This window comes from Anneissia japonica, unplaced genomic scaffold (genome assembly GCF_011630105.1).
Source record: "Anneissia japonica isolate Jap-2015-1 unplaced genomic scaffold, ASM1163010v1 scaffold287844_len763494_cov143, whole genome shotgun sequence".
NCBI lineage: Eukaryota > Metazoa > Echinodermata > Crinoidea > Comatulida > Comatulidae > Anneissia > Anneissia japonica.
In genome coordinates this window covers 560,230-584,981 of record NW_022739814.1, presented here as the reverse complement: position 1 = coordinate 584,981, position 24,752 = coordinate 560,230, and the positions used below count along the sequence as shown (strand labels likewise).

The 24,752-nt window shown below is 33.7% G+C and overlaps 1 protein-coding gene across 3 annotated transcripts in view; it reads right to left on the bottom strand.

Moving 5' to 3' along the window:
- The window catches only part of LOC117118049 (TBC1 domain family member 1-like), a 107,763-nt gene that overhangs the window by 56,467 nt on the left and 26,544 nt on the right, over positions 1-24,752 (bottom strand). For all 3 annotated transcript variants that reach the window (XM_033262534.1, XM_033262536.1, XM_033262535.1), the window contains exons 3-5: positions 13,229-13,318; positions 9,569-9,692; positions 8,044-8,135 (exon numbers count right to left, since the gene is read on the bottom strand). In XM_033262534.1, the coding sequence (XP_033118425.1) occupies positions 8,044-8,135; positions 9,569-9,692; positions 13,229-13,318 (306 nt within the window). The remainder of the gene's footprint in view (positions 1-8,043; positions 8,136-9,568; positions 9,693-13,228; positions 13,319-24,752) is intronic.

The window sequence follows — 24,752 nt, the reverse complement described above, 5'->3', positions numbered from 1 at the left end:
GTTTATTGTTGAGAAGGGTTTTTGAGGGTGCGTTTATTCGAGGGAGGAGATTTTTTTTTGGGTGTAAAATGGATACGTATACTCAAATAAACACTCCTTAATTTTACATTACATTGGAATACATTACTAAAAATTAAAATGCACGTTAAGAATGATGTTGTTTCCATTAGATTTGTTTACAGTCGTTTAGGGGGGAGGGGGCATATATTCAAGAAAAAAATAAACGCCCAGGTGTTAATATGAGCAAGGAGGGTTAATCCAAATAAGGCTCTAGACGGGGTGTTTATTCTAAAGGGCATTTATTCAAATATGGTATATAAATTTGGCATGTCATTAGACAACATCTGTAAATAGACTAGAGTTTGTTGGTGACTGATTATAGTGACGGTAATAACTACCAGAATTTCAAAACAGATGAGGCATGTCGTGGCAAAATGGTTAACTTGTCGCACAGCTCAGTATTGAGTATGAGCTATAAAATATGAGAGCTCAAAAAATTGCCTAAAAATCCAAATTTGTTTTTCACTATACAGTAGATCAACAGTTCAACAGATCAACAATAATGTCTTATTAATTGTGTCCCGAAGTATTAGTTCTGGAAGTGGTTAACAAATTGTTCATTTAACGTTATGTTGATAGTTCATTCTATATGCACAAATAACTTTGAAAGGTAATTACTCAAAATAATATTTATCTTGACTCTAAGAGTACTGTACTTTCACTTTCCAACAAACTTAGGCTTAAATGTCCAATTTGAATGAATGACCACTCATTTTAAAGATCACATACTCAGGTATCTGAAAATACCAATAACTTGAATTAGATATTAAATAAATCTTGACAAGAACCCATTGAGTAAAACAAAAATGTGAAGTTCTTGTTGATTTTTGTGCATCATCTGAAGGTTTGTTTTTAATCATTGTATTTTTTGTTTTCCCTTAAACTGTTGTATGTGCATTGTTTTTAACATACGTGAAGTTGCAAAGGTTTTTTTTTTTTGTTTTTTTTTTCATGAGGAAACTTCACCATTTACCAAATTTTCAATTTTTAAACCAGGTTTTGTTGATCTCTTCTTGTCTCTATGAATTACTGCTACAGGGAATTTTGTAACAAGATTAACAGTGAAGCTCATTAGTTGTGAATAGTTCATAAGAAGACTAGCACAATTAAATCAAAAACCATGTTGTAACTTCTAACTTAAGTCATTGACTTTTAAAATTCAAAGCATATCTATTGTGATTTTTATCTGAAATTATAGCTAAAGTCATAAAAATGCCAATACTTTTTTAACAATAGGTTTTAAAAATTTCCCCGTCTGGTTTTTAAATACTATACTGGTAATTTATTGAGAAACAGCAATATATATTTTTTAGGCACACATTTGGTATTTAATTCTAGTATCCCAAGTTAAAATCCTGTAAAATGACTTTGCTATGTACACAGTTAGAAATAAAGCATTTAAATCACATTAACCTTGACAACTTTGCTCTGAGCTATTACCATCAATTTTTAAAACATTCATTTCTTGGAATAAAAAAATAATAGGCCTACACAAGTAAATTCATCAAACTCAATACATATTTACATATTTTAAGTGGACTCTAGAACATATGTGTATACATTGTGTCTACATTAAACATATTTCAGTCTTTGTCAATCTAAAGTCGAAGGTACGTCCTGGTCCCCGACCCTATTATGTTCACTTGGATAGGCTTATCTTCATAAGACTTCTAAGAATGGATACCTTGTTTGAAGCAAGAAAGCAAGTTGTCTGTATCCAGTACCGCTCTTCTATTTTATTCAAGACCAAATCTGTTAAAGATATGAAAACCCTGATCCCAAACATGGTCTTTAATTGGAGGGAGACCTGTATTCACACACACTCTTTATTGCCTTCATCAGGGCAGATCCAGAGATGTCCGAAAGGGGGATCAATCGAGACACAACACTACCCTCAGGTGGGCTGGGGAATTCCCCAAAGAAATTTCTGTTATAACCTCAGAGGCGTTTTGGACGATCAAGAATTTCTTTTTCTTTTCTTCTTTTTTTTTTTTTTTAATCCAAATGGATGGGGGAGGCTGGGTCGGCTCATCTTGCAATTTTTAGTCCTGCATGTTTACAATTAAATTTGAGACTGTATTTGCCTGTTGAAATTGTAATTTCTCTAGAGTTCAATCATGCTCCAATGCAGCCCAGACATGTTATTTATCATCTATGCTCTCAAAATCCTTCATAATCATACACTTGCCTTGACTGCACTGATACTATAGCTAATTGTGCCAACACATCAGTAGTGCCAGATCTTGTGAAAGAGTTTATAAATTGTGTTCGCACATTATAAATTACAGAGCACACACACACACTCAGGCCTTTGAGGCAAGTCTAGAGTATACTGTTGTATGCAAAGGATTGAAGGTGATACATATTTAAGTAGCCAAGATCTATGTAATGGCACTTCTGTGTATATATGAGACTATCTTTACTGCTGGAAACTCTACACTCTCCACTTAGGATTTATTACAAAGAGAAAATACATGGTCGTACAAATACAAACAAGGTACTTTTTAGTTATAAAAAACAGATAAATTTCAACACACAAGAAGACATTACTCATTTAAATGCTGATGTGGTAGACCATGTGTTTTTCCACAGCAATGGATTTTTTTTTTTTTTTCTCCATGGTGGCACCAAGATCTACTACGGTGAACTTCAAGTGCGTACAACACTGTTAAGATTTTTTTAAAGGAAAAATCAGATTATGTTGTGCTCTACCGTAACTAAAATCGTGTAAAGTCCATGCCTACAGTAGCTGTTTGCCACAGACGCAAATTCTCCTTTTTATAAAAAAGCAGTGGTTAACCCTACCATCGATTGGCGATCTGGATAAACTATAATACATTATTTATATTATTGTTGATAACTAAACTTGTGTCATTTTTGTCATATATGATAAAAATGGGGAAGGGCACAACCATTTCTAAACCCTCCCACTTCTCAGGCAAAAAACCTCAAGGCTCCCCCCATACCCCAATAGGTTAGCTGAGCATCCCAAAAAAAAAAAATGTACCATAGAGTAGCCACTGGTTAGACTTGTTCTTGACAGGTACTTCAAATCACTGGCATTTTTTCATTTATCCAATGCAATAAAATAAAAAAAAATGTTTAAAAAAAAAAATCATAATCATCTCTATTATTACCACATTAGGGAAAATTTGTATAAAATATTGTTTGACAAAACAGTTGCAGTATATGTTAAAGGAATATCTCAGCCTGCTAGCTCACTTGAGTCTAGCACACAAGTTGACCTTCCGTTCCACTTTGCACTTCATAAATTTGTACTTAACATGCGGTTCACAACCATGAGTATGAACGCCGATGTTTGCCAGATTGACCCGCAAGCAATAGAATATGTGTAGTATAAACACAGCCTATATTGAATATTAAATTATCATGCACAAATGAAGATACTCTCGAGGGAACAGTGGCGGTTGGACATTGCGTATGATTTGTTAACCCTAATGATGAGGGATCAAAATAATATGAATTGCTTTGAGAAGTTCAAAGGTCCTATGCAAACATTAATATTAATATGATTCAAAAACTAATATTGATATGATTTGTCACTTTTCAAGATTTATGGGCAATTTTTTCAAAATGCTAAATAGATTCGATTTTAAAAGTAAAAAGATAAATTAATAACTAATGGAATATAATAGTTGATCTGACATTAAAATCCTTCTAGCTACAACAAAGATACATTTTCAGTTAAATTTGAAGTACTTTAGGTATTCAAATTAAATCATTTTTAAATATCTTTTATCATGAAGACTGTTAAGCTCGCAAGAAATTTTGGCCTTCAGGGCATGATTTATGACCAATTTTTATGTTTTATAAATGGTTTTTGAGAATAACATAAAATGAACATGAATGAATTTCCAATCAATCAAATTGAAAAGATGCAAATTAAAAAGAAAATGCAAAACAAAATTGCATTTTTTGTCTCTAATACCCTATTCAGACTAGACTTTGCATTGCGACCGGTTGCGATGTAATCGGTGGTAAACAATTATTCGCAACCATTCGCAAATTTCGACAGCATTCAGACACCTTTTTACTTTGATACTTTACATCACTATCAACGATATAGGTCGTCCTGTTTTGTTTCAATCAGTGCCTGTGGAATCCGTTGCGATCGGAATCCATGGTAATCGGGAGTAATAAAGATTGTAGCACCCAATCGCAATGGGTAACAATTGTGAAATTACTTATCGACTACTATTGGCGAGCTTTCAGACACGATTTTACTTTGCGATTGGGTGCGATTGGGTGTCGCAATTGCTACAACCGATCGCAATGCGAAGCTAGTGTGAGTGGGGAATCAGTGGCATATTAGGAGTCTTGAAATGGGGGTGGGGAGGCTCTGACTGGTGCACAAAGGTGAAGGGCTTTGTGATTAGTTGTGAGGGGGACGCAAGCTCTCAAAATAAAGTAATTTGAGGTGATTTTTAACTACTTAAGCATGATTTTTTTGCTTCAAACATTTTTAAAGATGGAGAAAACTGGGGAAATGGGCATGAGTATCTCCCTCCCCCCTCCCAAACTTGCACATCTCTTGATACACAACTGGTAGGAATACTGAACAGGGCTGAAAATTAGTGGTCGCCCGGTAATAAATCTCTTGGGTATCAGTTGCTGGCGATCCGCTCACAAAAAAGACCTTTAATTTCCAGGGAAAAAAAAAAAGAAATATCTTGCAGTATTTTAGTGAAGACAGTGGTTGCAACAATGTTTCTATATGATTTACAAACACCATTGACATTTACCTCTGAGATGACCTCTGTATAATTAATTGTACATTTTACTTATAGTAGTAGTACTGTATAATTATAACATAATAAATATTGAATTATCAAATCAATGTTAATCTTGCTGGTTTTATTGATTTTGTTTTTTTAGTAAAATTATATTTTGGAATTTAAAAAAGAAATAAGACCAGTATAACATTGGAAGGGCCAGTATCATTTTTTTCTTACTGGCCATGCTGGCCACAATGGCTTGGAGGTTAATTTTCAGTCCTGTACTAAAAGAATTTCTCTAAATTTAGGAGCAAGTTGATAAAGAGGATGCTGATAATAATAAAAAAAAATCTCAATTTCCATTATCAAATAAGAAAAAGTAGTGGCTCTATATGATAATACACTGATGTACACAGCATTCTGGCTTTATCTCGGCCTATTAATTGTTTTTTTTTTTATCAGAGGAATTATAATTGTACATAACAAAAGGTTTGACTTGCTTGTAGTCATTATCATATTGATTATTTCTAGTCAAGAAATCTTTTACATTTTGCAATATAACATTTCCTTATAAATTAGGCCATTTTTTTACCATATTTAATATATTTGAAGTTTTTTTTTTGGTTTAGTAATTGTACCATGAGAGATTTTATATTAGATTTTATTGATTTCTCATATGAAATTTTCAAAACCACTTTGAGATAATGTTCATAGGGTGCCATGTATCATTACCATTATTAACTAGAGCAGTCACTCCATGAGAGTATACTTCCGCCCTGTTCCTAAACACCGAACAATGCAAGCTGTGTATGGGTGATTCTATTAATTTTCTTTTATGCTCAAGGGTAAAAAATAAATTTTCCATGAATTTTACCTTGAGAATAACATAAAACGAACATGAATGAATTTCCAATCAATCAAATTGAAAAGATGCAAATTAAAAAGAAAATGCAAAACAAAATTGCATTTTTTGTCTCTAATACCCTATTCAGACTAGACTTTGCATTGCGACCGGTTGCGATGTAATCGGTGGTAAACAGTTGTAATCCAAATTGTTCGCAACCATTCGCAAATTTCGACAGCATTCAGACACCTTTTTACTTTGATACTTTACATCACTATCAACGATATAGGTCGTCCTGTTTTGTTTGACCTCAGCCAATCAGTGCCTGTGGAATCCGTTGCGATCGGATTCCAGGGTAATCGGGAGTAATAAAGATTGTAGCACCCAATCACAATGGGTAACAATTGTGAAATTACTTATCGACTACTATTGGCGAGCTTTCAGACACGATTATACTCATTGATTATTTCTAGTCAAGAAATCTTTTACATTTTGCAATATAACATTTCCTTATAAATTAGGCCATTTTTTTACCATATTTAATATATTTGAAGTTTTTTTTTTGGTTTAGTAATTGTACCATGAGAGATTTTATATTAGATTTTATTGATTTCTCATATGAAATTTTCAAAACCACTTTGAGATAATGTTCATAGGGTGCCATGTATCATTACCATTATTAACTAGAGCAGTCACTCCATGAGTGTATACTTCCGCCCTGTTCCTAAACACCGAACAATGCAAGCTGTGTATGGGTGATTCTATTATTTTCTTTTATGCTCAAGGGTAAAAATTAAATTTTCCATTAATTTTACCTTGTCCTTTGACCTCTCATTTTTTCTTTCTCTTTCTTACAGTAGTTTACTAAGTACTATTCCACTAAATTTTATGATGATCCATTTCTTAGGTTTTACATAGTAATCTTAGAATATAATGGTAATTTCTATGATTTCTATGAAAATATACACCTCTTTACACAGTAATGGATATTTTCTTAGTTGAGAAATTCTATCAATTTCATTGCTAATAATAATTCATTCAATCTTAGGAAATCTCGGAGAATATAGAAGCAATTAATAATGCCAGTCTATCCAGGTGGTAAATCTATAAACTTACGCAATTTCAGAGAAAACGATAAATTTTTGAAAGGCAGGTCACCGTAGGATAACTGACTTTATATTATCAGAATACATTATATAATTTCTAGTAAACTTATGAAATTAACTATTATTAAATAGAATACTAAATTATTTTTATTATATATTTAAATACCATATAACCACATCTTTATTATCATCTACATTGGCAATTGGAAGAACATATTTGCAGATGACATAATTCAAAGCAAAACAACAAAAATTCTCTGCTCTTTGTACTTTGAAAATCACCATTATATAATTCTCACAGAGACAGGTCACTCCTAATACCACTGTTACCTGGTGAGACCAAAATCAAGTTCAGAGGATCTAAGTTCTCTCTAATCATGCTTTGTTGTAATAGCTCTTTAAGTATATTCATAATTACTACTACAGATATGATTATTATGCAACATATATTCTGTAATAAATGGTAGGATTCCTTTCAACTACAAACACATGACTCAGCTCTGAAGATCTCAACAATGCAATGAATATTTTTTACAGGGTTACTGCCTATCTTCGGCATTGGTCACAGCAACAAATATGAGGTGAGAGTGCCTTGTTTCTGCTTCAGAGATGCGAAGTTGGGAATTAATGTCTCCCAATGCACAACAGAAATATATAAACTATTTAAAATGCAAGAGGACTACTTCTTCAATGCTTTGCTAAGGTACCATGTGCACAATTGATGTTGAAAATGCTGCAAACAGTATAGAATTCTTTTCCAAAGAGAGCTATGTATCAGTGACATATCTACGAAGGAAAGTGGAGGGTGAAACCCCCAACCCCCAAACCAGCAAAGCAAAAAATTGATGCGCAGGGCATTACTAGAAATTTTCTGAATAAAAAATATTCACTTAAAAAACCAGGTTCAAGAGGAATATTGTTTTTGAATGTTTTACAACTGAGTTTTTTTGTAAAATATGCTTTTTGTGTCTTAGAAAAATGGGTTGTATAACACTGAGTATACTGATACTAAAAGTACCGCTGTTTCTCGAGTATAAGCCCATCTCAGCTAATAAGCCCACCCCTTATTTTAAGCCCAATTTCATGTACCAGCCTTTCATCGGCCAAAAGCCAAGAGGATGATTTGCATGACTAGCTTAGCTGAATTTTACAAACACTCTAAAAAAAAAATCAACATTGTCTTTGAATTAGGCATTCATGCTGAGAATTGCCCACCCCCCAAAATCGGCCCAATTTTGTGTTCAAGAGGAATACCAAGGAAATACGGTTTACATACTATAGCATTACTACAACATACCTTCAATTTCTGGAGGATCGGAATGTTATTTACATCACTTATTTTCTCTAGTTTCTTCATCAGCCTAGAGTGCACTTCATCTGGTATTAAACCTTGAAAATAAAAGCAGTTATAAATATAATCAATCAAAGTTGGTTATTTTGATATGTTTCTTTAAAATTATTTTAGGTTCTTTAAAAGCATTAATTTTGTTTGTAACACGCTAAAAACCAATTTCATAATTTAGTAGCACTAACAAAAAAAATGACTATGGATAAGATTGGAAAAAATAAAATAACAAAATATAAGTTATGATGATAAATTAAAAATACTTTAAAGGTAACATATATAAATTACACAGAAGGAAATGTTAATATATCCCAAAATCTGAAGAAAATAAAAAACCGAACAATTTATTGTGAACATAAGGGGAGGGGGGGGAAGAATTAATTATGAAAATAACACATAATATTCTGTCAAGAAAAAGCAAATTGATGTTGAATGCACAATGCAAGAGGTTCACTCAAAAGATTATAAATCCAAGGCTGAAGCCCAATAAAAACAAATTTTACTTTATCATCCTCACCAACACATGGTATTGAAAAAAATAACATTTTTTATTTTTATTTTCTTTTTTTTAGTAAATGGTAGATATTGTTTACGTGTAATGTATTTTACTTTGAATATCAATGCACCAGCAAACACCCCAAGGGTAATTTGGCTTTACCAATAATTACAAATTAAAAGCCTACCTCCTTCACTTTTCCAACATAGATAAGGTAGAAACTAATTATTTTTTTTATTGAGTCTAACCACTGCGTGCCGGAGCAATAAACTTGGAAAAAATAAAGAGTGAATTTGGGTGAAAGGTCATTTTGGGTCAAGTAAATCCAAATTTTCCCCTGTGACACCCACCTCCAATCCCCCTTCTTGATATGTAAAAAGAATAAATTTAAAATTTCAATTTCCAAGAGGTTTTTAAGTTATGACCTTTTGAAATGTTTGTACCAAGCTACATTCTGGTAATGACGTCTTTGACTACTGTATATGGTCCTTAAAGGGAAAGCAAAAGTCAGAATATTGGCAATACTATAGGTCAATTATGGAAGATACAAAGAAACAAGAAGAAACAGAAGGAAAACCAAGACAGGGGAAAGGAAAATGTGGTGTAGAGGGGCAGACTTAGGAAGGGCTGAGCCGACCCTGGCTCCCTCTTTTGGAAAGGAAAGAAAAAGAAAGAAAAACGCCTCAGAGGTTATTTTCGAGCGTTTAGAAAACAACAATTTTACGGGGAATGCCCCTGGACCCACTAGGGCGGTGGTATTTTGATCGGCCTCACTTTTAGCCCCCTTTCGCACCCCTCCCCCTTTTTCATACATATCTGGATTCACTCCTGGTGTAAGTTTTAATCAGCCAGACAGTGAAAAGCAGGTTACAACACAAAAACAAAAAAGAAAATAACATATGAATGGAGTTGAATGAATGGTGAAGACAGTTTAGGGAAGGAAATCTACAGACAGAAAAAAAAATACTTGACACTTCCTACCATCTAGCTCCTGAGACAACTTGTGGAGCTTGTGCATCGGACAACTTTCACAAACAATGTGCGTCTTGATATTATTCATGGCTGCCTGGAAACTCTGCTTCAAGGTAACCAAGATTTCACCAACCTAGATTTAAAAAAATAAACAATAGCCTGTCAAGTTAAACAAAAACATTGCCATTTTAAATTTTCCAAAATTTGTTTTGATGCACCCTATTCCTGTGCACACTGCTGTTCAGTCTCTACATGTAACCCACTATTACCAATGCTGTAGCCAGCTAATGGGACAGTTAATACATTCGCACACAATTTTTCTAATGGGTTCATAAAGAATGGGGCCACATTATTAAAAATGGGTCCAAATTATGCAGTTTTATGGATATGAGTCCACTTTTTGAAAAATGGGTCCATATTCCTCATATTTAGCTAAAATGGGTAAACTTTTATGAATATGGGCCCAGAACTTTCAAATTTTTGCGCAAAATGGGTCAACTTTTAAGAAAATGGGTCCACTTTATTTGAATTTACGAGTAAAGTGAGTCCACCCTGATATTGTCCAGTACTGTTTGAAAATACTGGCTTCGGCATTGCTACTAACATTTTGCAGGTAATGAACGGGCCCATTTTGAAATGTAATTGGGTGATGGATATGATAAGTCTGTATACCGTCTGGGGCGGATTCAGGACCTCTAGGTACCCGGAAATTGCACTCTCATACCTTAAAAATATTACCGGTAATTTATGTCAACAATACAATAATTATTTTTCTTAATACAATTAGGGAGATGAGATCGCACCGTCTGCACCCCTGCATCTGCCCTAGTATAAGCCCTACTTTTTTGCATTAGCTCACCCACTAGTTTATTTCCCATTTGACGTACCAGGATTTCCCGGGATAAAAGAGTGTGATTTTAAGTTAACTCAGTTGCCTTTTTTAAAAACTTCAAGAATTTTTTTTTTTTTAAATCAAGGACTGCCTTTGAATTAGAATTAGACATAGACATACTTGGAAGATTTTCTTCTGATTGGCCGATCCCTACAATTGATAGAAAATGCTGTCAAGTTGTAAAAGCATCGTCATATTCTTTTTTTTTTTGTGAAAAACAGAGCAACTCAATAAAGACATGGTTGTAAGCATAATTGTAATGGTGATGCTTGGCATAATTTAGAAGAATTCTTTGTAAGTCTGTAATTTACAGTAATAAACTTACATCCTTTAAAACAATCACTCAAATTGGGTACATTTAAGAATAAAGAAATAATAAAGAAGGAAAAATATGGGCACATTTCCCATGCAATTATTCTTGCAGTACTATAAATGCAGATATGTAATTGTGCTCAATACAGTTTGTATGTAAAAAAACAACACTGTAAAATGGTAAATCAATTTGAAGGACTTTGTTCAGTTTAATAGGTTGTCAAATTATTAACAATGAATGTTATCACAGATGATATTTGTATAAATGATTATTATTGCTGTTCTTACATGTTCACATCATGATGTAGTCTCATATTGTATAATAAAAAAGCATTCAATTTTCTTTTGATATTTAATTTTTCATTGACATTTTCTTGTTATTAATTTGAAAAAATATGTGGCAAAGACAGGCTAAATCAGTCACTCGTCGCAAAAATTGATTTTTATTTAAATATTAATACAGAGTTAAACAGTAAAATGAGAGTTACAAAATGGTAAAAGAATCATTTACATCCAACATTCATTTTTAAACTTACAGGAGTTTAAACATACAGCAGAAAATTTGAGAAATCAGCCTTTAGTTTTTTATTTTGGGAATTTCTCAGGAAGAAACAATTACCAAGTCATTAAAAATCGTTGATTAACATTGAAAATGGGGAAAATAACCGTATAGCATGATATGTATATAAAGGTTAGTTCCAATGAAATAGATTTCAAACAAATTTGACATTCCAGCATTGTTTTGTTCATTTTTTCTGCAACAGGATTTGTGATGAATGACTGGTTTGGCTTGTCTTTGCCACTTCTATGACAAACAAAATAAATTTTAATTACTTTAACATAATGAAATGGTTGATGGTATATTTAGGCCAAATTACAATAATTTGATGAACAATGGAACAGGCTAGGAATACGCACACATCTAACAAGCACACGTGTTGTTCCATAGCGCATGTGTTTGCCTATGTTTGAAAAAATAAATATCAAAAGAAAATTGAATACTTTTTTATATGTGCACAATATGTGACTACAGCATGATGTATACATGTAAGAACAGCAATAATAATCATTTGTACAAATATCATTTGTGATAACATTCATCGGAAAGAGGCACAATGTAATTAAAAACCATTGTACAGTTCTCCCTCCAATCAAGTAGCACTTTTGGGACCCGAATTTCCATGGTCTTTAGAAGTGTTAAGCCGCAGTCGCACTGGATTTTAAAAAGGGGAAGATTTTACCGAGACACCGGTTAACATTCTGACAGTGAAATGGCAAGGCTGTCCGCACTTGGATTTTCGACTCGGTTAAGTTTCCAGTCCGCGAGGGTAAACCTAGGCCTACTACTACTGCAAGTATGAATTTCACAATTTTAATCAAATCAGGCATGCTCCAATAGTAATAATGCAGGCAAGTGAAAGTAGAAACGATGATATAAATTTAGTTACAATAATACCAACAAGCAGAATCAAAACAATATTCAAAACAGGTTCGTGTCGCGCGAAATTGTGAGAGCGATAAATGTCATCAACTTCACTGACCCCGGAAGATTAACCGAGTCGCACTGTTCGCATTGGACTATCTGGACTATCTGGACTGTCAGATTCACTCCAGTTGTTTTCCTGAGCACAATTGACTCGGTGAAACTAACCATCGACTCGAGTAATTTTCCTGGCCGGAAAACTTCCTAGGTTGTTCGCATAAGACTTTTTATGACTAAACTAACCAGCGTGTCGGTTAGTTTTACCAAAATAAGTCCTTGCGATTGTGGCTTTAGTCTCTAGAATAATAGAGATAAAAGACATTCATGAATTAGGGACCACAGGAAAGTGGTTTTTAATTGGAGGTGGTCTTTAATTGGAGTGATCTTTACAGACAGAGACCTGTACTGTATTTACTTTTCTGTCAAGTTTAATGTGTTTATTAAGATTGTTTTAATTTGATTTAACTGTTTAAGGAATCCTGATTTAGACATTTCATTTCAATTCCATCCAATTCAATTCATTCAGATCACTAATGGCAGTAACAAGACTGAATTGCCTGTGAATTACAGTTTAAATTAACTTAACAGCATTAAGAATCCAAAAATAACAGTTAAACAGTACCAATAAATAACAGCAAAAATACTTTAAAAATAGACGTTTACAAACTGTACAAAACGATTCCAAAAACAAGAAGCAGATTAGGAAATAAAAACAGAATGAATGTAAGTAAAAACATTACAGGATTGGATCAAAAATACAGTGTTATTATTATTATTTATTATTTTGTAATTAAAATTGGAAAGGATTCTGTCAAGATTTTGCAATTTTTGTATATAATTTTGTTAAATAATTTTCTTTATTTGAATTCTTGCAATTTGTACTCTTTGTATTGTATTGTATTTGTAAATATGCCATCCTATAAAGGTACCATTGATAAATAAATGATAATTGACGATATTACATTGACCATTGTATACTTACTACTGGCTCCGACTGGCACTTGAAAACGTAGCACATGTAACTTCCTTTTTCCCGACAGATAAACCCAAAATATGCCGGGTGTTTTATTCCCTAGAAAGATAAAAAAAGAAATGTGAATAGAATGGTTCACGTCGAACTTTATCTAGATATACCTGTCTTGAAACATGATACGATAATCCCCTAATTGCGCTCAATGCCAAGTTAGAGCCAGATAATCATCCAGCCAGTTTCAGGCCGTCGACGTCACACGGTGGAAAGGCTTGTTTAATAAAACATCTACTGTATTTTACGAACCTCTAGTACCAAATGGTATTCGTTCAAAAAAATTGTAAACTACTGTAGAGAAGGTGTGAGTTTCCACTACCTAACCTACAGTAGCCGACCAGTACGCACTAACGACAGTGCAGCAGAGTGTTCTATCGCAATCGAAGTAGTCGATTCTCAAGGCCCAAGCTAAATTGACCTTCGATAAAAAACGAATTATTTTAATCGCTAGGTAGCATTCTTCCATTTAACAAAATATTGTTTTAATTTTCATTAAAACGTCTGTATACTTTATGGACATTTCTGTCCTGTTTTGTAGTTATTAAATCGCTAAATTGTGTTGTTGAAACTGAATTAATAGCGACTATTGTAGCAGAAATGGAAAAGATTGAATTGTCAATAAATAAATACAACAAATCTGATTTTATTATTGAGAAAAATATACATTATCACTTTGAAAAACGCATGCAATCGGACTTTTAACGTTATTACTTGGTCAATGATGCAAAGGGCAAAGGTCATTGGTAATATCGACTATTCGTAAAACGGACGTTTGCTGGGTTTTTACCCATAATATTACAAATAATTTCTGAAAACCAGACTAATGAGACTACTGTATTTTGATGCTGTTGTTAGCATTGTTGGAGTACGTTGTTGCCAGCCAGAAGATGATAATGGTGGTACAATACAACAACGCTGGCTTAGATGCCTACGTTACGTAATCGTGTCCTTGTAATCCAAGCCGACTTTACCGTTTAGCAAGTTAATTTACCGTTATTCTAGTAAAGTTAAGTCGCTTAACTTAAGTGACTTAATTCCTTTATCTAGCTATAATCGAACTTTTAACAAGTTAAAGTGGATCTATATCTAGATAAAAGTTTGACATGAACCGGGCTAATATAATAACATTTATAAATTAATGTGGAGGATGATTAATCAGATGTGTACAATATTTTTCCCCACCCCTTAATCTCGTTTTTCACCATAGCGGTGATTCCAGGGATGTCTGAAAGAGGGCTAATGGGGGTTGATCGGGAGACAAAACTACCCTAGAGGGATCCAGGGCACATCTGACCTCCCCTCCCCAATTTTTTTGTTTTCTATATGCCCAGATGTACTTTTCTTTCCATTTTCTTCCTCTATGTCTTCCCTTTTATTCCTACCCTTTATATTTGATTTACATTCTTCCTTCTTTTACACTTTCTTTTTTTTTTCCCTCTTTCCTTCATTGTCCCATTCTTCTTTCCTTCCATTTCCTCCCATTTTTCCTTCCCTACTTTCCTTCCTCTTATTCACAACTTCTTCTTCACTGCATTCCGACTACTTTTTATTTTCCTTCTTCCCATATATCTTTCACTCTCTGTAGTTATCTGTTTTTACATCATTTCTTTTCCCAACAACTCAACCAGCACAGATCTACTTCAATTTGAATCATGTATTTGTATGTAATCTCCCTAATGGACAGGTTTATTCAAATACAAAATGTACATTTCATATGATTTTAAATTCCTTGCATGCAGTATTACAGCATGCAGTAGTTTGATACTTTCTATGTTGATTGAAAAAATCATTAAGAAAAAAAAATTGAATATTTTAATTGCCTATTTGTATTATCAATTTCCTTACACATTAAAACAGCAGATCAAGATATAAATATCATTTCTATGCTGCACACAATAATACCATTCATTTTATTAATTGGTTAGACAAGACTTTTTTTTATGGATACCTTGTTTCCTGAACTTTTTTTGGATTGTCAGAGGAGGGCAGAAAAAAAATTTAAAAAAAATCTTGTTTTCTTATTTAGCAAATATTTTTGACAAAAACATCTAGATGGAGGAGAAAATTAAAATAAAATGTTATACAGGTGGATGTATAGTAGTTTAGTAATGGGATGTTTAAATGCAAATGCTTCAAATTTCTATAATAAAGGAGAAATAACTCATATTTTTAAACTGGGAAGATTTAACTGTGGCATTTTTTTTTCTGAAATTTCTATTTTTCATGGCAGCAGATGTGCTAATTTAGCCAAAAATCAAATTTTATTTTTATTCAAAATCATCATTATTGGCAGGTGATGGGTTTGCTAAACTCGCTTTAGTAAGAATTTTTACTGTCAAGTCAGTAGGATCCAGATTGTTTTGATTGTATCTCATTGAAATTAGTATTAAAATATTTGAACACAAAAAAATAGGTTGTAGGTACTCTTGTGGGAAAAATATCTTCTCAAAAACAAAATCTACATTCAATGAAAGAATCATTAAATGTTGATTCAAACATTATGTTGTTAGTAATTAACAGGAACAAATAATTTATTACATAAATTATACAGTATTCTGTTATAAGGATTAAACCATAGCGTTAATGAACTTTGAAGCTTTCTTCCCAGTTTATACTATTGCCAACGATCACCACACTTGGGAGATGAAATCATATTGAAGTTAATTACAATACATGTAGAAAACCACTCAATATCACAACAATATGTAATGCAAAATTCAATCCAAAATTCACACTCAACATCTTATCTCGTAATATTTTTTGCATTGAATACATTTTGAATAGTATTTATGTGTTTTATTATTAGATTTGAAATGATTTTACTTTTTTCTATCTATTTTTTATTTATTTTTATTTCACCTTGTATTCCTTGGCAGGTGGTGTGGTATAAATTCCTGTATTATTATTATTATTATTATTATTAATATTATTATTATTATTATTATTATTATTATGCATTTTATTAGCTTTGAAATGATTTGTTGTTAACTTTAAAATTTGTTTATATCTTTAATGACCCAATAAATGCAAACAATGCTGAAAACATTCTTGAAGGATTCAAAGGGGCACATATTCAGGAACGACTCATTACTTGGAAAATTGGGCATATATTCAAAAACTGTTAATATGGAACCTTGTGTTGTACATAGTTCTATACGGCTCGTTCAGTGGTGGCCCCTTGAAATTATGACAATTTAAGGGTTTCAAAGACTACCTCAATCGATGTTAGAGTCTATGTAAAAAAATGTAATTTTTTCTTCTTCCTGATGAATTGTTTTTTCTCCCAGACGGGGCAACCAGCCCACCCCCCTCTCAACTGGTGCCACCAGTGTTGTGGTGGTGTGTGCTCACTTTATGGTTGTGTTTATTATAGTATACGGTGCTTAATAGATTTCCAGACAATGACTGATACTGTACTTGATACTATAAAGCCATATTCAGATTTCATGCCATACTTAAATGGATGTGCCAAAAATTATTATCATTATCATTCACCTGATTTCCTTACATGGTTTTGTGTGAATTCTGGTCTAGAAAATTAAAAAATATTATAAATTAAAAGATAAATAATAGCTTGGCAGTATTAACAAAATAAAAAAACATCCCTAGTCACTTTTCAATTTGTATAGCCATTGATTCTTTTTATTAGCTATGACTCAACTCCAACCAGAAACAAATTTCTAAAACTGTTCTCCTTATAAGGAATGATAAGATCATCCCTGAAGAGGCTGGTGAAATATGACACAAAATCAATCAATTTATATTGTACCCTTTCAACACAAGACATCATCACACAGACTAAAACATTGCAGACAACAACATAGAGGGGATGCAGAATCCTACCACATACAGCAATACAGACAATTAAAAGAGGGAATTTCCAAGGCATTTATTTGACAGAAATTTGTAAGTTATATTAATCGTGTGTACAGTGAGTGAAGCTATCACATAATTAGATTGGCTGTTTTCATTAACAGCATTAACAGCAGCAACATTTTCAAAAAATGTATTGCCACTAGCATCCGCACCAATCTTAATCGCAATTAGTGAGAATTCCTTCAAATCACATGCCCTACAGTATAACTCAAAAAGATAGATTGCGAGTGTGATTGTAATGACAAGGCATAAAGAGCATCATCATAATGAAAATCATTCCCATCAACTGTAAAGGCCAACTCAGACAGCGTCGTATGACCCAGCCCGACACGATTCATCGTCGTAGACAGTCATGAGAAATATTAAAATGTATGTTTAATATTCTGCGACACGACTGCCCCAGACGCAAACCATCGCATATGCGTTTAACTCACAGACCCGACATGACAACAAACCGCCTCTGGCTGCATCGTACGACGCTATCTGAGTTGGTCGTAACGCGACATGAAAAAACACACAGTATTTATTTTTAGATCATTCTTCCTTGAACTTCCAGTGCGAGAGTTCACGTTCTGGCAATTTCTGCCAGTGAGTTTACGTGCAATATAGTGGTATGTTTAGACAGATGTGGATGTGAACTCGCGTCCTTGGCAGCAAGAGTGAACCCTTTCGGACGTGAACTCGCATCCCTGGCATCAAAGGTGTAAAAAACCATCACTCATATTAAATTTACAATAATTTTTTTTTGTTCTTAAACTGGATATTATAGAAAAACTTTGTGTTATAACATAGATGATTTGTACATGAATGGCGTGAACATAAACAAACCAGGAAATGTAAAATTTCTATAGTTTAAAGAATTCTGACAAATTTCAGGCAAAATGTTGAACCAGCAGGGAGGAAAAATGTTGAACCAGTAGGGAAGCAAAAAGCCAAACTGATAAAAAAAAAAAGTACTTGAAATAATTTTTTTACATTTTTCCTCTCATTTTCTAAAGTGCATCCTTAATTTTCAATAAAACGGTTTTTGTATCAGTCAGTATATTTTTACTGCGGTGTCACCTGCTAGCGAGTAATTTTAATGTGTGACTTTAGGCCAATGTAAGTATACCGCTGCCAGATGGATGTCTAGCTAATTTGCGTATGTGTACAGAAGTTGCCTGTGCGCATTACAGGCACACCAAGAACTTAATTCCACCACAGCCCTTGTGGTAGATGACGAGAGTTGCCGGTACCGGGTTAACGGGTAGCACAAACACGAAGGGACCCTTAGAGGCGAAAAAAGTCATCGATCAATTTCCTGGTCCACATGGCAAGTGCCCTGAGCATCTGATGTGATGGATACATCACTATATAAAACTACTGTACATTATCATTATAATTCAAATGCGAGTGGCTATTAAACTGGTTCAAAAGAAAATATATGAATAATTTTATGATGATTAATAATTTAATACAAGAGGGGCTGTCAATTTTTGTATTCATGTACAGAACTGAGGAATAAATAGAAATGCAGAAAGATGACATAAAGAAAGGACAAGGGATCAAAATAATAAAAATTATAAAAATTGCCAACAAAAAATCATATTGTTCAGGACAAAGGGTATGAAAAAATCAATAGCAAAAAATACCATACTCTGTAGCGCAATTGTTAGAAAATGTATATTTAATAAATAATGTAAATAAAAATAATATTTATATACCTGCCTTTCCTCATTCAAGCCAACTTAATCTTAAATCTTTGTTACCACCTTTTATCAATATTCGTACTCCTGCATTTTCCAAAATTTACATTTCTTTACTGAAATATAAAGCTTGTCTTTTAACGAAACTAAACATGAACTTAAATTCAAGGGCAGTTTTTCTTTTTTGCAACTTACTTAGTCCTTAATCTGATGGCATACAATAAAGCCGAAATGCTTTCCATTTCCAAAATGTTGGCTTACGGTATGCTTACTGTATTTTGTCCATGAGCATGTAGACAAATACTACAGCAAGATTAATTGATGAAGACGACGCCAAGTAAGCGTCAGTAAAGATAAATGTACATCACGTGTCATTTTTCATGTACTGATCGCTCCAAGACATCCCGAGGAAGATCTAACTTACATTTCAATCAGGTCATGCCATAAATTATATGATGAGAATACACAAAGTCTATCCGGGTTTTTTTTTTTTTTTTAAAGATGTTTAATGCTAAATACTTTGGGCTGAGCAAGTTGGCTGGGAGGTATTGTTTCTCCTTCTTGTGCCGAAAACACCGATCAAACCCAGTCAGCGTCTGGTTTTGTTTGGCGTTTGATCACTCTCACATTCAGTGTTATAATACTAATTAATAATGCAATAAAACTATACAAAGCGCCTATTAAAGTTGCTTTTTTAACTTGCCACCGGCGCTAGGAGAAAAAGATAAACTGAGGGCAAGTGATATTACGAAGATTAGCAGGCAGCGAATTCCAAAGTGAAGGAGCTGAGAAAAAGAAAGATCGCTCACCAGTACGTACATGTCTAACATGTGGAACATGAAGCATTACAAGAAGAACGGGTTGGCCGATAAGCAATGTGGAGATAAACAAGTGAGGAAAGATACGAAGGCGCAAGGCCACTGATGGATTTGAATGTGAGAAAAAGGATCTTAAACTTAGTCTTTGGCTGCCAGGAAGCCAATGGAGGTTTTTTAGAATCGGGGTGATACGAGAAAATTTCCTAGTCATAGTGATAACACGGGTGGCAGAGTTCTGAAGAAGTTGAATACGCCTACAGTAAGATTACCCGAAGACAAATCAAAAGGAAGCGAGTTACAAAAATCAATCTTAGATGTAATATGTACTAATGTGGCAGTAGCTGATGACGTAAGATAGGGCCTAGGGGAACGAATTCTACAAAGATGGAAATAACCGAGTTGCAGATAGACGAAATGTAGTTAGATTGAAACATGTAGCGAATCCATGTTGTAGTATGGTCGGATGGTGCTGCACTGCACTGCAGCTTCCAGGGATTCCAAGGGGGCTAGTCTAAATTTCCAAATTGAATAAGGACAAATAAAGAATTATTTTAATTTCAAAATTCAGTTGCTCATTATGATTAAAAATATTATCAAATAAATTTGATAAAATGAATTTATCTAAAAGAAAATATGAAAATTATATTTTTTTTATTTGAGAGATATTCTAAATTAAACAAATCCATTTGAAATTGATGTTCTGTTTTAATACTTTGAGGTGTTCTGGTTACAGGGCATTTTAATGTTTATCTGCAGGACTTTTACCCTTCCTTTGTGACACCCATTTTAGGCAGCTTTTTTGGCCTCAACGCAAGGTAAACCTGGCCTATCTTTTCAACATAATGGCCAACCCATATTCAGCCTCTCAATGATACACAGAAAAATTTGTAATTAGTTCAAATGGTGTTCCCTAATAAGAGGTCTACTTCACAATTCAATATTGTTGATTGTTTTGTAATTTATTATTTGTGTGGTTATTAGACTTCAAAGGTTCAGATGAATTAGGCCTACTGTATAAAGGTGATTGTCTACTGTAGGTGTAAACATTGAGAGCAATACAAGTTTTATTATAGCTCCACAGTGCATGGAGGAAGTGAGAGTTTATCTTAAAAATTGCCTGTACTACTCCAATAGACAGATTCGGCGATGGCGTCATGTGACCTAACTTGGGTGTTAGATATAAACAATCGACTGACACAGCGGTGTTTTACATGATGATTGATATTGTGGCCGTCCCTTGTTTATTGAGCTATAAAAGATCATCATAATTCCTAGTAAACTACAGTATACTAAATTGATTGGAAATTAAACTTGAGAATTTGCCTTTAAGTAATGGTTTGCTAATGATTTAAAGGATACTGAATGCAAACATTGAGATTTTTCGACAAATGTTAGGCCTATGCCCCTGTATATCTACAGCATGGTTAGTTAAATGCATGACGGTCTTTGACCCGTGAACTACGCTGAGATGTTAGAGTTAGCTAAGGTTTATGAAGGATCACATAAATTTCAAAGCATACAATCCTTGGAGAATGCTAGGATAAAGTAAACACTATTTTAAACAATCGTATTGCCTTTCCTAGCCATATATTTCTTACCTTAACAGTGGGTGGTTGTTTTCGCAACCATAACATTAGCTTTCTGTTAGCACGCCGTGAGTAGTGTACGCCCAATCAAGAGAGGCCCATCTGTATAAGCCGAATCGATTAATGAATCGTGGGTGCTAACGATTAGCAAATTGACCTCGTTCTTACAACAAATCAGATTCTAGCATTTCCAATTTGCAGTAGTGAATGTTTTTTCCTGTTTCCTTCCTGTTTTATTTCACTAAAAATCGATGTTTCTGTCCTTGCATGTATTTTTATTGTTCTTTTGTATTCATTTCTTTGCAATTTTTGGCTGGTATAAAGCATGTTTACTATGGCCTTCTGCAGACTATTATAGTAAGTATGGTATTTATAGACCAAAGGTAAGATAACTTTCAATGGTACATAAAATTTATCCACATACTTCGGAAAAAATAAGCGTTAAAATCGGAAGGATAACTGTATGTTCTTCCTTTCATGAAAATCTATGGAACAACACAATTGCAGAACGTTTAGTTATTTTGTTTTTACGCGGTCTGTAAGAAGACTCAAACCTCTCTCTCCGACAACACTCGTTTTTTTATTAAAAATGACGTCAACATTTTGAGCTATCTATAACGATAATTTTATGTCTGAATGGAAACGTGACCTTGGATCTGTATCTACCTAGATAATGCTAACGTTAACTGTTAAGTGTGTGAACATCTAAAGTTAAGGGATTTGTAGGGCGGTATGCAACAAATTCATATAAATCCGAAACACCTGATGAAGCAAGCTAGTGGCATTCACTGCCAATAAAAGCCTGTAATAAATAACATTGAAAGTTAGCATCAGATTTTATTGCTGTCATATACAGAAGATCTCATTAATTGATCGTGTTTATTGCATTCGCACACTCAGAATTTGCAAACAAAAATTGAAAGCAAACTAATCTAGAATGCATAGTTAAAGAGAAAGACATGTTTGTACATCTACCCTATAGTATCATCTGTTTTTTTTTCAATCTTTCACGGAAACATCTTGTAAGCAAACAGCTCATACAACAAACATCTCATACAATGTATGGCAATGTTTCTAATGTGAGATGTTAATAAGCATTGAAGCCATGTTCATTTCAGGATGCCTCACCCTCTCTGAAGAGTTTATCATCTTATTCTACAGTACATTGCGAAGTAAAATGTGTAGTTAGGTAAATTGCAGATAGATGTTTTCAACGTTGCATGAAAATCATTTCCTATATCTTCCGGAATTCAAAAAAATTACCACATGCCATGTTTTTTTTTATTTATGTTTTTTTTCATTTACTGTATTGAAAATGTTCATTTTAAACTGCAGGTTGCCATTGAAGTAATGAACTATGTAGTAGATCAAATACGATATTAGCTTTCCAATCAAATGCAACTTAATATTTATTTTGACCTGCTTTCTGTGGCAGTGATATGTCAGATGCACATTACACTTAGTACTTATACTGTCTCTCCTGTCAATAAGTTTGCACATCATACTCTACCCTTGGACACTACTATAGAAATCAGATATACCTAGGTAAAGCAGTTTTGTTAGTTTGCTTTTATAGGTCTATATAAGCCAGATTAATATTATTAGCACGTTGGCTGCCAGCGAAGAGTATACTCGCCCACTGGGTTTTGCTGAGAGTGCCAGGGACGAGTATACTCATCAAAATCAGGGTCACATTCTAGCGTTTTTAACTTCTTTGTTATACATTGTAGAAACACAAACTCAACGGCTGGTAGTTTGGGGAAAATAAACCTAGACAATAACCTACAAATGACATTGTACATTGTTGTGTTATGTTACCAGTAGTACACTCGAGCGGCACAAGTGGGGGCGCCCTTTCAACATACCAACCCATGCAAAAAAGCGGACGAGATAACTCGCGCTTGGCATAGTCAATAAAAAATGCTAATTACAGTGCCGTCGACGAGATTACTCGCCCCCTAATATTTTCCTGCTAATTTGTTAGACACATCATTTTGATAATATGTGATTAGATAAAATTTTTAAAAAAAAGTATGTTTGTACATGTACAGTAAACTTGTTTTGGCACATGGGAAGGAACCTCAAAAAAGGGTCTCTCAGTCAACGCGTTAAACTTCAGGGTAAAGGTAGGTGTATTGTCGTAAAACAGTGAGAGCCAGATTAATGATAGTGATGTTTAGTACTTCCTATCGTGCATGAAACATGAATTTCAGGCCCGTAGCCAGGGGGGTTTTTAGGGGTTCGGGCGAACCCCCTTTTTTCAGCGAACCCCCCTTTTGCCAGCGAACCCCCTTAACCAGAAAACGATCCCCCGTTTTCAAAATAGTGAAATTTATTATTAGTATTTTTCTCATATTATTATTATTTTTCTCATATTATTATTATTAATATTATTGTTGTTGTCATCTTTATTATCGATATTATTACCCTATTATTACTAAGTAGGCCTAGTATTATAAGTATCATTATTATTATTATTACTAATTAGTATTACTATTATTATAAAAATAAACATTATCTTTAATTTGTTATTGTGTTATTGCTATTATCACCTTCAATATCGTTATTATCACTAATTAGTTATTAAAATTGATATTTAAATATCGTTATTATAATACCATACTAGTATTATTACTATTTGTTAAAATAAATATTACTATTAATGTTGTTGTTGTTATTATCACATTTATTATCGTCATAATGACTAATTAGTATTATTAATGTAAATATTACTAATTTATTGTCGTTATTGTTGTTTAATATTATTGTTGAAGTAGAATGTTGTGAGTAAACAGAAGACGAACACATTAATAAATAACTCCTTTTAATTCATAGGCAATAGCAATCAAATCTCTTTTGGTAGTGTGGTGGTCCTGTTTTACTAAAACATATTGTGTACTTTATTTCAATAATATATTGAAGAAAAAGGATGCAAAAACTTAGATTTACATTAAATAACTTGTGGCCGAGTTGACGTGTGGCCGAGTTGACTTGTGGCCGAGTTGACTTGTGGCCGAGTTGACTTGTGGCCGAGTTGGCAGAAGCCGAAATTTTTGTGGCCGAGTTGATTTGTGGCCGAGTTGACTTGTGGCCGAGTTGACTTGTGGCCGAGTTGACTTGTGGCCGAGTTGACTTGTGGCCGAGTTGACTTGTGGCCGAGTTGACCTGCACCCAAAACGATCCCTCGTTTCCAAAATAGTGCAATTTATTACAAAATAGGAGCATTTTTGGCACTGTTTATTTGTCGCTATCGTTCGTAGTCCGATCGTAGAAATCAAAACAAAGCTGCAGCCAGCTGAATGACGTAACCAGCAAGACTTCAAAATGAATATTAATGAGAGGTTTGTTGCCTAAGCTATTTGACCAATCGCGTGCTCCGTAGTTTATTACTTTGGCACGACGTCATCACAAAAGTTTGGGCGCTCGACATTTTTCATTTCTCTGGGATCGAGGACATGCGACACGCCAAAAATAGCCTAGGAGGAGGATGAAGCGCCGAGAAAGGATAACCGAT